The 15,413-nt window shown below is 42.1% G+C and overlaps 1 protein-coding gene across 11 annotated transcripts in view; it reads right to left on the bottom strand.

Annotated features, from left to right (window-relative positions):
- The window catches only part of LOC137370017 (centrosome and spindle pole-associated protein 1), a 302,437-nt gene that overhangs the window by 188,077 nt on the left and 98,947 nt on the right, over positions 1–15,413 (bottom strand). For all 11 annotated transcript variants that reach the window (XM_068031956.1, XM_068031948.1, XM_068031947.1 and 8 more), the window contains one exon: positions 8,934–9,181. In XM_068031956.1, the coding sequence (XP_067888057.1) occupies positions 8,934–9,181 (248 nt within the window). The remainder of the gene's footprint in view (positions 1–8,933; positions 9,182–15,413) is intronic.

Below are 15,413 nucleotides of genomic sequence, written 5' to 3'. Positions count from 1 at the left end.
CATTCCCCAACACCAGGTCCAGTATGGCCCCTTCCCGAGTTGGACTATTTACATACTGCTCTAGAAAACCCTCCTGGATGCTCCTTACAAATTCTGCTCCATCTGGACCTCTAACACTAAGTGAATCCCAGTCAATGTTGGGAAAATTAAAATCTCCTATCACCACCACCCTGTTGCTCCTACATCTTTCCATAATCTGTTTACATATTTGTACCTCTATCTCACGCTCGCTGTTGGGAGGCCTGTAGTACAGCCCCAACATTGTTACCGCACCCTTCCTATTTCTGAGTTCTGCCCATATTGCCTCACAGCTCGAGTCCTCCATAGTGCCTTCCTTCAGCACAGCTGTGATATCCTCTTTGACCAGTAATGCAACTCCTCCACCCCTTTTACCTCCCTCTCTATCCCGCCTGAAGCATTGGTATTCTGGGATATTTAGTTGCCAATCATGCCCTTCCCTTAACCAAGTCTCAGTAATAGCAATATCATACTCCCAGGTACTAATCCAAGCCCTAAGTTCATCTGCCTTACCTACTACACTTCTTGCATTAAAACAAATACACCTCAGACCACCAGTCCCTTTGCTTTCATCATCTGCTCCCTGCCTACTCTTTCCCTTAGTCACGCTGACTTCATTATCTAGTTCCTTACAGGCTTTAGTTACTACCTCCTTACTCTCCACTGACCTCAAAGGGATTCAATAATGTGCCACAGAAAAGGTTAATAGGCAAGATAAAGGCTCATGGAGTTGGGGGTAATATATTAGCATGGACAGATGATTGGTCAGCAGACAGGAAGCAAACAGCGGGCATAAACGGGGCATTTTCAAGTTGGCAGGCAGTAAATAGTGGAGTGCCGCAAGCATCAGTGCTGAAGCCTCAGCTATTTGCAATCTACATTAACGACTTCGATAAAGAGACAGAGAGTAATGTATCTAAGTTTGCTGATGATACAAAGGTAGATGGAAAGTAAGCTGTGGGGAGGACACTAAGAGGCTGCAAAGAGATATAGACAGGTTAAATGAGTGGGCAATAAGATGACAGATGGCGTATAGTGTAGGGAAGTGTGAAGTTATTCACTTTGATCGTAAGAACAGAAAAGCAGAATATTTTTTAAAAGATGTGAAACTTCTACTTGATGTTCAAAGAAACTTGGGGGTGCTTGTACAAGGAACGCAGAAAGTGAACATGCAGGTACAGCAAGCAATTAAGAAGGCAAATGGCATGTTGACCTTTATTACAAGGGGATTAGAGCACAGGAATAAGGAAGTCTTGCTACAATTGCACAGGGTTTTGGCACGACCACATCTGGAGAGCTGTGTGCAGTTCTAGTCTCCACATTTAAGTGGGGAGGGGGGGGGGGGCAGGTTGGGGGACTGGTTGTCCTATGATGAGAGGCTGAGCAAATTGGGCCAATATTCTCTGGAGTTTAGAAGAATGAGAGGTGATCTAATTGAGACATAGAAGATTCTGAAAGGGCTTGATAGGGTAGAAGCTAAGAGATTGTTTCCACTAGTCGAGGAATCTACAACACGGGGGCACAGTCTCAGGATAAGTGGCCGATCGTTTAGGACAGAGATGAGCAGAAATTACTTCACTCAAAGGATTGTGAATCTTTGGAATTTTCTACCCCAGAGGGTTGTGGATGCTCCATGATTGAAAACATTTAAGGCTGGAATATACAGATTTTTGATCTCAAAGGGAATCAAGGGATATGATGAGCAGGCGGGAAGGTGGAGTTAAGGCCTAAGATCAGCCATGATCGTTCTGAATGGCAGAGCAAGCTCGATGGTCTCCTCCTATTTCTTTTGTTTCTTGTGTTCTTGCCAGGCAAGGGCCCACGCAAGACAGGCACTAAGGGGATGCACAAGGGTGATGATCTATATTTTGCTTTGTATTATTGATGTGTTGCTGGGTAAAGTTGTTGACGGAAGCTTTTGCTGTGGGTCAAGGGAGCTTTGTGATCGGGAGTCTGATATGGATGTACGGTTAGCGAATGGTGGATCCATGTTGGGGTGGGGAAGTTTCTTTTAAGTGAAGCCTCACAATACAGTCCCTTTCACTGCATCCAATTGCATATGGTGGATGTGGTCTCCTCCTCCTATTACTGAGGTGGCCTCTGGATCCCAGGAAGTAATGCCGAGGTGTTCAGAATGGTTAGGTTGTGGAAGACACAGCACCCCACCCACAAACATGGATACTCTCACAGACATGCACCGTAGAGATCCCCCAAGCGATCTATACAGCAAAACCATTGCTTGAGGAGGCCAATGGCTTGCTCCATAGTGTTGTGGGCCGCTCCTTGGCTCTCATTGAAGGCCCTCTGGTGAGATGGCGGCAGAAGGAGGTTGTCAGCCAAAAATAGAGGGTGTAGCTCTCATCCCCAATTGGCCATCTTCCAGTGCATGTTGGAGGCACAAAGTGCGAACTAGTGCAGGATAAATGCATCATAGGTTCTACCAGAATAGCAGGCATTCATCGAGATGAACTTTTTGGTGCGGTTGCACACCAACTGCATGTCCAGAGAATAGGTGCCCTTGCAATTCCTGCATTGCTCCCCATAAATATGGGGGCTCTCAGAGCCACATGCGTGCAGTCGATGGTGTCATGCACCATCAGGAAGCCCTGGTGAATCCACGTGCCCTTTCATCCTCTAATACAAAAGCAAAATACTGCAGATGCTGGAAATCTGAAACAAAAACAGAAACGACATTGGTTAAAAAAAAGGATGAGGTCCTAAAAGCAAAATACAGGGACATAGGAAGTAAGTTGAAAAGTAGGACTTCAAAGGTAGTGATCTCAGGATTACTACCAATGCCACGTGCTAGCCAGAGTAGAAATAGCAGGATATATTGGATGAATTCGTGGTTGAAGAGATGGTGTGAGGGGGAGGGTTTTAGATTCCTGGGACATTGGGACCACTTCTGGGGGAGGTGGGACCAGTACAAACTGGACGGGTTACACCTGGGCAGGACCGGGACTGATGTCCTAGGGAGAGTATTTGCTAGAGTGGTTGGGGAGAGTTTAAACTAAAATGGCAGGGGGATGGGAACCTTTGCAAGGAGTCAGAGGAGGGGGGATCAAAGACAAGAACAAAAGACAGTAAGGGGAATAAGAAAGTGACAGGCAGAGAAATCAAGGGCCAGAATCAAACAGGGCCTCAGTGAAAAATACTGGGAAGAGGACAAGTAATGTTAAAAATACAAGCCTTAAGGCTTTGTGCCTTAACGCGTGGAGCATTCGCAATAAATTGGATGCATTAATTTAGGAAATACATGTAAACGAGTATGATACAGTGGGGATTACAGAGACATGGCTGCAAGGTGACCAAGGATGGGAAATGAACATCCAGGGATATTCAGTATTTAGGAAGGACAGACAAAAAGCAAAAGGCGGTGGAGTTGCATTGCTGGTTAAAGAGGAAATTAACGCAATAGTGAGGAAAGATATTAGCTCTGATGATGTGGAATCTGTATGGGTAGAGCTGAGAAACACTAAGGGGCAAAAAACATTAGTGGGGGTTGTATATAGACCCCCAAACGATAGTGGTGATGTTGGGAATGGCATTAAACAGGAAATTAGAGATGCATGCGATAAAGGAACATCTGTAATTATGGGTGACTTTAATCTGCATATAGATTGGGCAAATCAAATTAGTCAATACCGTAGAGGAGGAATTCTTCGAGTGTATACAGGATGGTTTTCTGGACCAATACGTTGAGGAACCAACTAGAGAACAGGCCATCCTAGACTGGGTATTGTATAATGAGAGAGGAATAATTGACAATCTAATTGTGCGAGACCCCTTGGGGACTAGCGACCATAATATGATAGAATTCTTCATCAAGATGGAGAGTAACGTAGTTGATTCTGAGACTAGGGTCCTGAATCTTAGTAAAGGAAACTACAAAGGTATGAGGCGCGAGTTGGCCATGACGGATTGGGAAACGTTACTTAAAGAATGACAGTGGATAGGCAATGGCAAACATTTAAAGAGCGCATGGATGAACTGCAACAATTGTTTATCCCTGTCTGGCGCAAAAGTAGAATGGGAAAGGTAGTCAAACCATGGCTTACAAGGGAAATTGGAAATAGCATTAGATCCAAGGAAGAAGCATATAAATTTGCCAGGAAAACAACAGACCTGAGGATTGGGAGCAGTTTAGAATTCAGCAAAGAAGCACCAAGGGATTGATTAAGAAGGGGAAAATAGAGTACGAGAGCAAGCTTGTGGGGAACATAAAAACTGACTGTAAAAGTTTCTATAGGTACGTGAAGAGAAAAAGATTGCTGAAGACAATCCCTTACAGTCAGAAACAAGGGAATTTATTATGGGGAACAAAGAAATGGCTGACCAACTAAATGCATACTTTGGTTCTGTCTTCACAAAGGAGGACACAAATATCATACCAGAAATGTTGGAGAACACAGGGCTTAGTGTGAGAGGGGAACTGAAGGAAATCAGTATTAGTAGAGAAATGGTGTTGGGGAAATTGATGGGATTGAAGGCCAATAAATCCCCAGGGCCTGATGGTATGCATCCCAGAGTACTTAAGGAAGTGGCCCTAGAAATAGTGGATGCATTGGTGGTCATCTTCCAAGATTTTATAGACTGTGGAACAGTTCCTACTGATTGGAGAGTAGCTAATGTAACCCCACTATTTAAAAAGGGAGGTAGAGAGAAAGCAGGGAATTATAGACCAGTCAGCCTGACGTTGGTAGTGGGGAAAATTCTAGGGTCCATTATCAAAGATTTTATAGCAGAGCACTTAGAGAACAGTGGTAGAATCGGGCAGAGTCAGCATGGATTTACGAAAGGGAAATCATGCTTGACAAATCTACTAGAATTCTTCGAGGATGTAACTAGTAGAGTTGATGAGGGGGAGCCAGTGGATGTGGTTTATTTGGACTTTCAGAAGGCTTTCATCAAAGTCCCACATAAGAGATTAGCATATAAAATTAAAGCGCATGGGATTGGGGGTAGTGTATTGCGATGGATAGAAAATTAGTTGGCAGACAGGAAACAAAGAGTAGGGATAAATGGGTCTTTTTCCGAATGGCAGGCAGTGACTATTGGGGTACCGCAGGGATCGGTGCTAGGACCCCAGCTATTCACAATGTATATTAATGATTTAGATGAGGGAACTAAATGTAATATCTCCAAATTTGCAGATGACACAAAACTGGGTGGGAGGGTGAGTTGTGAGGAGGATGCAGAAAGGCTTCAGGGTGATTTGGACAAGTTGAGTGAGTGGGCTAATGCATGGCAGATGCAGTATAATGTGGATAAATGTGAGGTTATCCACTTTGGTAGCAAAAATAGGAAGGCAGACTATTACCTGAATGTCTATAAACTGAGAGGGAGGAATATGCAGCGAGACCTGGGTGTTGTCGTACACCAGTCGCTGAAGGTAAACATGCAGGTGCAACAGGCGGTAAAAAAGGCAAATGGTATGTTGGCCTTCATAGCGAGAGGATTCGAGTACAGGAGCAGGGATGTCTTGCTGCAATTATACAGGGCCTTGGTGAGGCCACACCTGGAATATTGTGTGCAGTTTTGGTCTCCCTATCTGAGGAAGGATGTTCTTGCTATAGAGGGAGTGCAGCGAAGGTTTACCAGACTGATCCCTGGGATGGCAGGACTGACGTATGAGGAGAGATTGAGTCGGTTAGGATTATATTCGCTGGAGTTCAGAAAAGTGAGGGGGGAATCTCATAGAAACCTATAAAATTCTAATAAGTCTTGACAGGGTAGATGCAGGAAGGATGTTCCCGATGGTCGGGGAGTCCGGAACCAGGGGTCATATTCTAAGGATACGGGGTAAACCTTTCAGGACTGAGCTGAGGAGAAATTACTTCACCCAGAGAGTGGTGAGCCTGTGGAATTCACTACCAGAGAAAGCAGTTGAGGCTAAAACATTGTATGTTTTCAAGAAGGAGTTAGATATAGATCTTGGGTCTAAAGGGATCAAAGGGTATGGGGCGAAAGCGGGAACAGGCTACTGAGTTGGATGATCAGCCATGAATATAATGAATGGCGGAGCAGGCTCGAAGGGCCAAATGGCCTACTCCTGCTCCTATTTTCTATGCATCTATGTAAATGCTGGAAATACTCTGTGGAGAGAGAAACATAGTTAACGTTTCAGGTCAGTAACCTTTCATTTGATGACCTGCTGAGTTTCCAGCATTTTCTGTTTTTGTGCCTTTTCATCCTGCTGTTCCCTCCTCAGAGAGAAGATGATGAAGACCCCTCTCCTCTGTGACCTTCCCAATGCATCCATGGATGGCAAACTGGGAGATTACCAATATCACCTACTCCTACCTGGAAGGATCCATTGGCACAGAATGCTAAGGCGACAGTGACCCTCACAGCCACCAGGAGGGACATCCTCGCTTGCTTGTAGCTCTAGTTCGGTGTGAAGGAGGTACACAACTTGATGACTACCTCCTTGGTGAAACTTAGCCTCCTTAGGCACTACTCCTGACTCATGGCTAAGTAGGAGTGGTACTCCCAAAACACCTTTTCAAGGTGGGGCCTTTTATGAAGAACCCACCTTCTCTTCCCTTCTCTCAGAGATTCCCCGCTCTGCATCCTCCTCTCCATGTCCTGGTCATGTTGCATACCAAGTGATAATGCAACAAATGCCACCATACCTATGTAAGGCCCTTACTGTGTGGAGCAATTACCTCCAAATTGCTCCAACAACTCAAAACAGTGCTTCCATAAACTTTGCGAAAGTAGGTCGAGAACATCTCACCTGCAACTTTAAAGTAGCCCGTTAATAGCCCCAGAACAGGATCTGTCTTGCTTCATAACATGTTGTTTCAGCAGTAATTAACAAAAGACACTGCCTGCATGTGCGTTGACCAAATTTGGTATCCTGGCATTGCATCAGCTAGTTTGGTTGATATACGTCATGATAGCATCCGCTTAAGGTCTTTGGGCAGATGCAGAGGCAGTGTAATCCTCATTCTAATTCAGTAATACCGCACAAGAAGCTGTGCATTGTGCACACGGAAATTCGCAGTAGGCCTCCAAAGCACCACTACTCAAATTCTCACCCCATGAATTTTAAAAATGTCTTTTAAATAATAGGAGGATTTGGTGGGTTGGAGGTTAGGAGTGGATAGGACATAGGACAACAGAGAAACACAGAAAATAGGAGCAGGAGTCAGCCATTCAGCTCTTCCAGGACATCGGAGGAGGAGAAAAAGAGGGGGAGATGGGAGGAGGAAAAGAAGAGGGGGAGATAGGGGAGGAGGAAAAGAAGAGGGGGAGATGGGGAGGAGGAAAAGGAGAAGGGGAAATAAGGGAAGACAAAAAGAAGAAGGGAGACAGGGAGGATGAAAAAAGAGGGGGAGATGGGGAGGAGAAAAAGGAGAGAAGATAGGGGAGGAGAAAAAGAACAGGGGGGCATAGGGGAGGAGAAAAAGGGGGGAGGTAGAGAGAAGAAAAAGGGAGGAAGATAGGAGGAGGAAGAGTGGTGGGAGGAGAAGGGGAGATGAAAGGAATTTGGAAGATGAGGAAGGGACCAGAAAAGAGGGACAGGCTTGCAGGAAACATTTGATTTTCAGATTTTTCTCACCTTGGTGAAATGTGGTATCCATTTTGTTGTTTTATCTGGCCAGTGGACAGACTGGTTCTCTTCACCTGAAGAGAAGGAGTCTTGTTTTCTTCTGTTGCCCTTGCAATGGTTACACACTACTCTCTACTACACTATTTCTGTGTCCTGGATGACCACAGATCTGTGTGTATGATCCAAAAACCCTTAATCATTTCAGATGCTGCAGAGTAGTCAATAGCTCCTCAAGTACTGAGATCACCTACTCCAGTGACTCAATTTTCCTACACTTTGTGCAAATATAGTGCCCATGGATACATTAAGGGTTCATGAATGTCCAAATATTGCATTGCACATACATGAGGGTTCTCAGCCCTGCCATTCTTCCAGTTTTAACTGTCTGTAACTTTAAAATACCTGTAATGTTATTCCAAACTCCCACTAGAACCAAATCCTTGCAACTTTGCTTACTCACTTCAGTTAATTATCAATGTCTGCCTTTAAGCTTTCAACCAAAATATCCCTTTAGTTATGATTTCTGAATTGAGCAAAACTGTATACTTCAAGTTTCACATCTTTGTCTTTCATCAAAAATCAAAATTAGGGAGTATTGTTTGTGGGTGGAGGTGTATGAATAAGAGAAAACAATTCGGCTATTTTGTTTGGGCTTCAGCAAAGAAAACAGATCCATTACTTGCCTTCACTTTCTGCTCAAAGTGATTCTAAGTGACCTATCTAAATAAGCAACTCAGTGTATGGAAAGGCGTAGGACTCATCCACATCAGGATAAACTTGAAGATGATACTCAGCAGTTCCCTCGGCCTTGTTTGAACAGAAGCCATCAGTTTTTATGGGTTTAATGTCAATGTTGAGAACTCCCAGGGCCAAGCCCACCCAACTAAACCACTATGCCCCTACCTCTGGTGAGTCTATTCTGGAGATCTAACAGTACATAACAAGGAATGATGATGGAGGAGTCTGGAATGTGGTCTGAAAGGTGCTCTACTGATTACAACTATGTCACAGTTTGACTAGTTTGTAGGACAGCTTTACCAACTTGGGCAAAATGTTAGTGAAGATGATTTTTCAGGGCCAACTGCACTGGGATTGTTTGAGTTTTGCATTGTCCCTAAGCCTGGAACGTTGCTGATAGGTCTGTCGGATATCTCTTATTGTTCAACTTTGTAGCGACTGTTTTACAACTAAGCAGCTTGCTAGGCTATCAAGAGTCTTTATAGGGCATCAAGTGTCAAACATATACTGTGGGCCTGGAGCCATCTGTCAACTGCAAATCAACATTTTCTCTTTTTTCTTTAACATACACACATCAGAAGCATAGCTCAAATTTAAATGTCACAATGGTTTTTTTTACCTAGGAGCCATTATATTCCGAAGGGGATTCCACATTCCATTGCTCAGACCAATATTACGGCTGCTGTCATCAACTGGAGGAGTTTGGAAAGCTACCCTGGGGCGTTCTGGTGGCCGTCTCTCTTCAACAGGAGATCTATCATCACTTGAATATTTTGCAACATGAACTTCACCGCCTTTGTAAGCGGCATCATGCCTGCGAGGATCGTGTTGTAGTATCACAGCACCAAACTCCCTTATTCGATTTGGCTGTAAAGTAGAACCAAGAATTACAATTCCATTACCAGATTTCATAGTTATTGTCAACAAAAATGACCAAAAGACATTTAGACAGTGACTTTATCACAAGAAAATGTCTGTCTTTATTTTAGGATGGATATAAAGAAAACAGATGCTAAATGCCAAACCAGAAGTAACAGATTAGATAGGTGACCAGAACTTCGATCAAAGAAATTAATCTTGTAATGGTATCTAAAAATGGAGATTCAAGAAGAAACTTCCAAAGAGTGGGATCAAGGTAGCTGAATGCCATGTCTTTAATGATGGTATGAAGGGTAACAGGCCTAAAGTCAGAAGAACAGTGTGTTTGGGAGTGGGTATATGGCTGAGGTAGATCACAAACATAAGGTGGGCAAGGCTATGGAGGGATAGACAAGGATTTTAATTACAACATTTTGAGGTGAGGCCGAGGGATCCAGAAGCCAGCAAAGATCAATGATTATGACAATGACAAAGAAGGGCAAAAAGACCTTGGGGCAGGATGGGTTATGCACAGCAGAAATATGGACAATCCAGAGTTTATAGAGATTGGAGAATCGGAAGTAAGCTAAGAGAGCATTAGAGTAAATGAGCCTTTAGGTGATGATGGAATAGATAAAGATTTCAGTGATGGAAGGGCTGAGGCAGGCTATAATGTCAGATGAAAGTGGTCTTGGGGTGGATAGGATGTGGTGCTTGAAGTTCAACTCAGAGTCAAAACGAAACACCAGGATTACTGTTGGAATGGTTCAGACTGACTACCAGTGACAATTAAATCAGTGACAAGGGAGCAAAATTTGTGGCAGAGGCTGAAGATGATGGCTTTGGTCCTCCTGAAGTTGAGCTGAAGGAATGTGATTTATCTAAGATTTTATGTTGCATAAGCAATTTGACAGCACGGAGGCAGTCAAAGGGTCAAAACAGATAACGAAGATAGAGTTGGGCATCATCAGCACACATAACAAATCTATCCCCAAGCCTATATATGCTTTCATTGAGGTACATCAAAGCAGATAGATAAGGAACAGGGAAAAGTATTGTATCTAGAGCACAGTGCCAGTTTTGATCCCTCCACATGGTAAGTGGAATGGTGGCCTTGAAAAAAATCCTGAGCAGAGGTACAAGAATTGGTCCAGTTAGAGCAGCATAGACTGAAGTGGCCTGCAAGAGGTCTATAAAATTATTAAAGGGCTGGATCTCAACTGATAGATAGGGGAGGACCAGGGGATACGCATTTAAACTTTGTAAGTGTACGAACAGACTAGATGTTAGGTGGTTCTTCATTTCCCAAAAAATTATAAGCAACTCGAATACATTGCTGGTGTGATGGATGCTGAATCTCTGCACGCCTTCAAGAGGGAGCTGGACCGGTTCCTGACTAGGGAAGAGATCACATCATATTGAAGAGAAGTGCCTTCATTGACAACACTTGATCCATGTCTCTCCTGGACTGGCTTTGTTCGCCCAAGGGGGTTGGAGATGAATTTTCTGGAATATTGTATCCCTTACCAGTCCCCAAATGTTCTTCTCTGTTGTTTTGCCTAACTTCCAGGAGATTATATGATTACATGGCTATGGTGCTGGGTGGGTGAGAAGTGTTTAGCATGGGCAGGCTTAAGGGACCAGCTGATCTTTTCCTGGCCACCAATTTCATTTTTTGGTAAGGAAGAGTAAAAATGTAAACAAGTAATGATGCTATAGTTTTACAACTTTCATGAACTGGAAGGATATTAATGTAAAGGATAATACTTTGAAGAGATATAGGATGTGTCATGAGAGTTATAATGCACAACTTTAATAAATCAAATTGGTTATCCCTTTATAAACAGAAATCATCACTGGTGAGAAAATAGAGAATAAAATGTTGAATACGTAATCTTTTAATGACTCCCAGGTGGGTTTTCCCCCCACAGATTTCCTCTCTAACTCACCTCAGTAAATGAAAGTCTGCTTTATATTTGAGCAAATGGAGTGCAGACATGGAAGGTTCAAAAAGTATGCACTGAAAATATTGGGAAGCACAGCCAAAGTTTCCCAATGCAAGCTTCTGATGTGCAAGCTCCATGTAAAGATTTCACATTCTTAAAATTGGCCCTCATGTCTAGATTTCATTTTTCTGGAAAAATAACATGCACATAAAGAGAGGAAGCAGCTCTACATTGCCGAAAAAATTACAAGCTTTTTGTTCTCTCCAAAAGCTAATGCTTCTGTACAGCATAAAATAGTGCCCTTTGCACAAAGCAACCTTGAGTCAGTTGCTCCTGTATGTCATTTTATTGAAACGCAATTAGCCACACAATTTATAATAGGGATGGATATAGATTTGGTTCATCTAAAGCTTTCAATTAAAGCAAACAAAGTAGATTTTGAATGTTCAAGCTTGAAGTTTTTTTAAACTGTGAAATTAATACAGATTTGATCAGGTTTAAATTTACCTTGTAACTTTGGCACAAGGTACCATACATCTATCCATCATATGTTTAAAAACTTATATCTGCATTACATCTTGTCCAAAAAAAATCCTATTTCCAGTTGTCACATTTTGTCACACATTTGTGTTAACCTTTCCTTATACTCATTGTATATCAAAGTTTGCAGAGGACACTAAATGATACAAGCCAGAAGTTGCAAAGGAACATAGATAAAGTGAGTAGGCAAAATGTGACAGAGGGAGTTTAATGTGAGCAACTGTGAGGCCATCCACTTTAAACATAAAGATATTTTTGAAATCGGCAAGAGCTCTACTTTCCAAAGAAAAAAACATACAAAAATGTAATTGCGCAGATGCTGGAAAATGGGAGAAATACTAAGAACAGCAAAAGGTGACAAAACAGTAAGAGCTAGAAGAGAGTATGAAAAGAAACTTACAAGAAATATCAAAATCAACACAAAGAAGTTTTACTGGAAAGGAAGGGTGGTCAGGAGCAATGTGGGCCCCTGAAAATTGATAATGGTGATATAGTAAATGAAAACAAGAAAATGGCAGACATGTTGCATAATTACTTTGCATCAGTAAATACAGAAGAGGAAAAGATCAACATGCTGAAAATCCCAAGGAAACTATTATCGATTCTGGAACAGGGGGTCAACAAAATTAACAACAAAATAACAGAAAATAATGGCACTAAAGAATAACAAATCGCCAGGACCAGATGGTTTTATCCCAGGGTATTAAAAGAAGTAGGCAAGAACATTGCATGTACCTAACTATAATCTTCCAAAGTTCTCTCTATTCAAGAACCATTCTTTTAGATTGAAAAATTGCACATCACTCTGCTATTTAAGAAAGTCAACAGAGGAAAACCATGAAATTATAGACCATATAGCTTGAAGTGGGATCAGTAGGGCAATATTCGTAGATTATTTAGCAGTAGGATACGTTAACAGTCTTAGAAGGAAGATGGAAGCACTGTAGTTGCGGGGAACCAGGGCATGATGAGATGCGTGGCAATGGTTATGGGACGCTGTACAACTCAGAAGTCTACATCTGTGTAAACATGTTGTCCTTGAGATAAGACCATGATTGCAGGAGGCACAGGATATTATAAACTGTGAAAACAAGAAGCTTCAGGAATGGGGAGGAGATGACATGGGGGGATGATTAGTGAGACAATATACTTCAGTTTATTGATCAAGCTGCAGCTTTGGAATGTGTCGGGGGGTAGTGTGGACAAATAAGTAATGGTTATTCTATAAATTTGTACTACAGACTCTGTTTCATTGGGACGCCTCTGGATGTTTCACCAGGCACCTCTCCCTTGTGTCGGTGTTTGAATAAACCTTTATTTACTTTAATCCCGTGGACTTGAGACAAGTTATTTTCTGCACAACAAGCTGGACATCTGCTGTCGGGAAATTACCAGAGTCTATAATTAAGGATAGAGTGGCTGAACATTTTGAAAATTTTCAAGAAGGAATTTGATAAGGTCCCTCATAAGAGGCTATTAGCTAAGATTGAAGCTCAGGAATTGGAAACAAATTATTGACCTGGTTAGGAAACTGGCTGAGTGGCAGGAGACAGAGAAGAGGAATAATGGGCAGGTACTGTAATTGGCAGGATGTGACTAGTGGTGTTTCTTTTTCTTTGTTCTTGGGATGTGAGCGTCCCCCAATCCCTATTTGCCCTCGAGAAGGTGGTGGTGAGCCGTCTTCTTGAACCGCTGCAGACCATGTGGTGTAGATACGCCCACGGTGCTATTTGTAGCGGTTTGATACAACTGAGTAGTTTGTTACGCCATTTCAGAAAGCTGTTAAAGAGTCAACCACATTGCTGTGGATCTGGAGTCTTGTGTAGCCAGATCAGGTAAGGATGGCAGATTTTCTCCCTGAAGGACATTAGTGAACCAGATGGGTTTATACAACAATTCAGTAGTTTTATGATTATTAAATGAAACTAGCACTTTTTATTCCAGATTTAATTGAAGTTAAATTCCCACAGCTGCCATGGTGGGATTTAAACTTATGTCTCTGGAGCATTAGTCTGGGCCTTTGGATTATTAGCCCAGTGACAATCCCACTATGCTACCATCCCATTCTTAAAACTGGTCCTCTTACATCTAGATTTCATTTTTCTGGATAACATAGTGTACACAAGAAAAGGAAGCAGCTCTGTATTGCCAAAAAAAAATTATATCCTTTTGTTCTCTCCAAAATCTCATGCTTCTGTACAGGCATCAAACATGATCTGTGTTGGGGCCTGAACTATTCACCCTATTTATTAATGGCTTGGATCATTGGACAGAAAGCCACATATCCAAGTTTGCTGATGTCACTAAGATGGGCAATATTGTAAGCAGTGTGGATGGAAGCATAAAATTATAAAGAAATATTGGTAGATTAAGTGAATGGGCAAAACTGTGGCAAAGGATTTCAATGTAGGCAAATGTGTGGTCATCCAAGTTGGACCTAAAAGGATAGAATAGAGTACTTTCTAAACAGTGAATAGCTGTAAACAGTGGAGGCCCAAAGAGACTGGGGGTCCAGATACATAGATCATTAAAATGTCATGAACAGCTACAGAAAATAATCTAAGAGGCTAATGAATGCTGCCTTTTATATCTAGAGGACTAAAATACAAGGGGTAGAAGTTACTCTACAGCTAGAAAAAGTCTTGGTTAGACCACACCTGGAATAATGATCAGTTCTGAGAGCCACACTTTGGAAGGATATATATATATATATATATATATATATATATATATATATATATATATATATAGTCATTCATCTTGGAGGGAGCAAAGCGTAGATTTACCAAAATGATACCTGGACTCCAAGGGTTAAATTACGAGGAGAGATTACACAGACTAAGGTTGTATTTCCTGGAATTTAGAAGGTTAAGGGGTGATTGATTGAAGTTTTCAAGATATTAAGGTGACCAGGTAGAAACAGAGTGACAGAGTGCGAGTTGAGGAGTCTAGGGCTGGGTGGTATAGTCTAAAAATTAGAGCCAGGCCTTTCAGGAGTGAAATTAGGAAGCACTCCTCCACACAAAGGGTGGAAGAACTTTGGAACTCTATTCCACAAATGGCAATTTATGCTAGATCAAATATTAATTTTAAATCTGGAGAGTGATAGATTTTTGTTAACCAAAGGCATTCAGGAATATGGGGCATAGTCAGGTATATGCAGTTAGGTCTCCAAGCTCTCAGTGAATGACATAACAGGCTTAAGGGACTAAATGGCCTACTTCTGTTCCCATGTTCCTATAAATGGTGAGAAAATAGGAACTGTAGAGGAGCAAAGAGCTTTGGGAGTCAAGTACAGAAATCATGTAAAGCTAGTAGAAAGGTACAAAAGGCAATCAAAAAGGTGAATGAATGTTGGCCTTTATCCCAAGGAAGCGGGAGTAAAAAGGCGAAGAAGCTATGCTTCAGTTTTATACAGCCTTGATTAGGCTGCCTCTGGAGTACTCCATTCAGGTTTGGGCACCAGACCTCAAAAAAGATATATTGGCCTTGGAAGACATGCAACGCAAATGCACATGGATGATCTGGTGTTAAAATACAAGGACAGGTTGCATAAACATTTTATACATTCCCTTAAGTAGATCTACAGGGCTACGGGCCAAATGCAGGAATATGGGATTAGAATAGTTGGGTGCTGTATGGCCGGCACAGACACAATGGGCTGTATAACTCTATGACTCTAAGTAGAGAAGATTGAGGAGTGATCTGATCGAGGTGCTTAAAATTTTAGGACAATTCAATAGAGTAGATAAGAT

This window comes from Heterodontus francisci, chromosome 5 (genome assembly GCF_036365525.1).
Source record: "Heterodontus francisci isolate sHetFra1 chromosome 5, sHetFra1.hap1, whole genome shotgun sequence".
Taxonomy (NCBI): domain Eukaryota; kingdom Metazoa; phylum Chordata; class Chondrichthyes; order Heterodontiformes; family Heterodontidae; genus Heterodontus; species Heterodontus francisci.
This window is presented reverse-complemented; position numbering and strand designations above follow the sequence as displayed.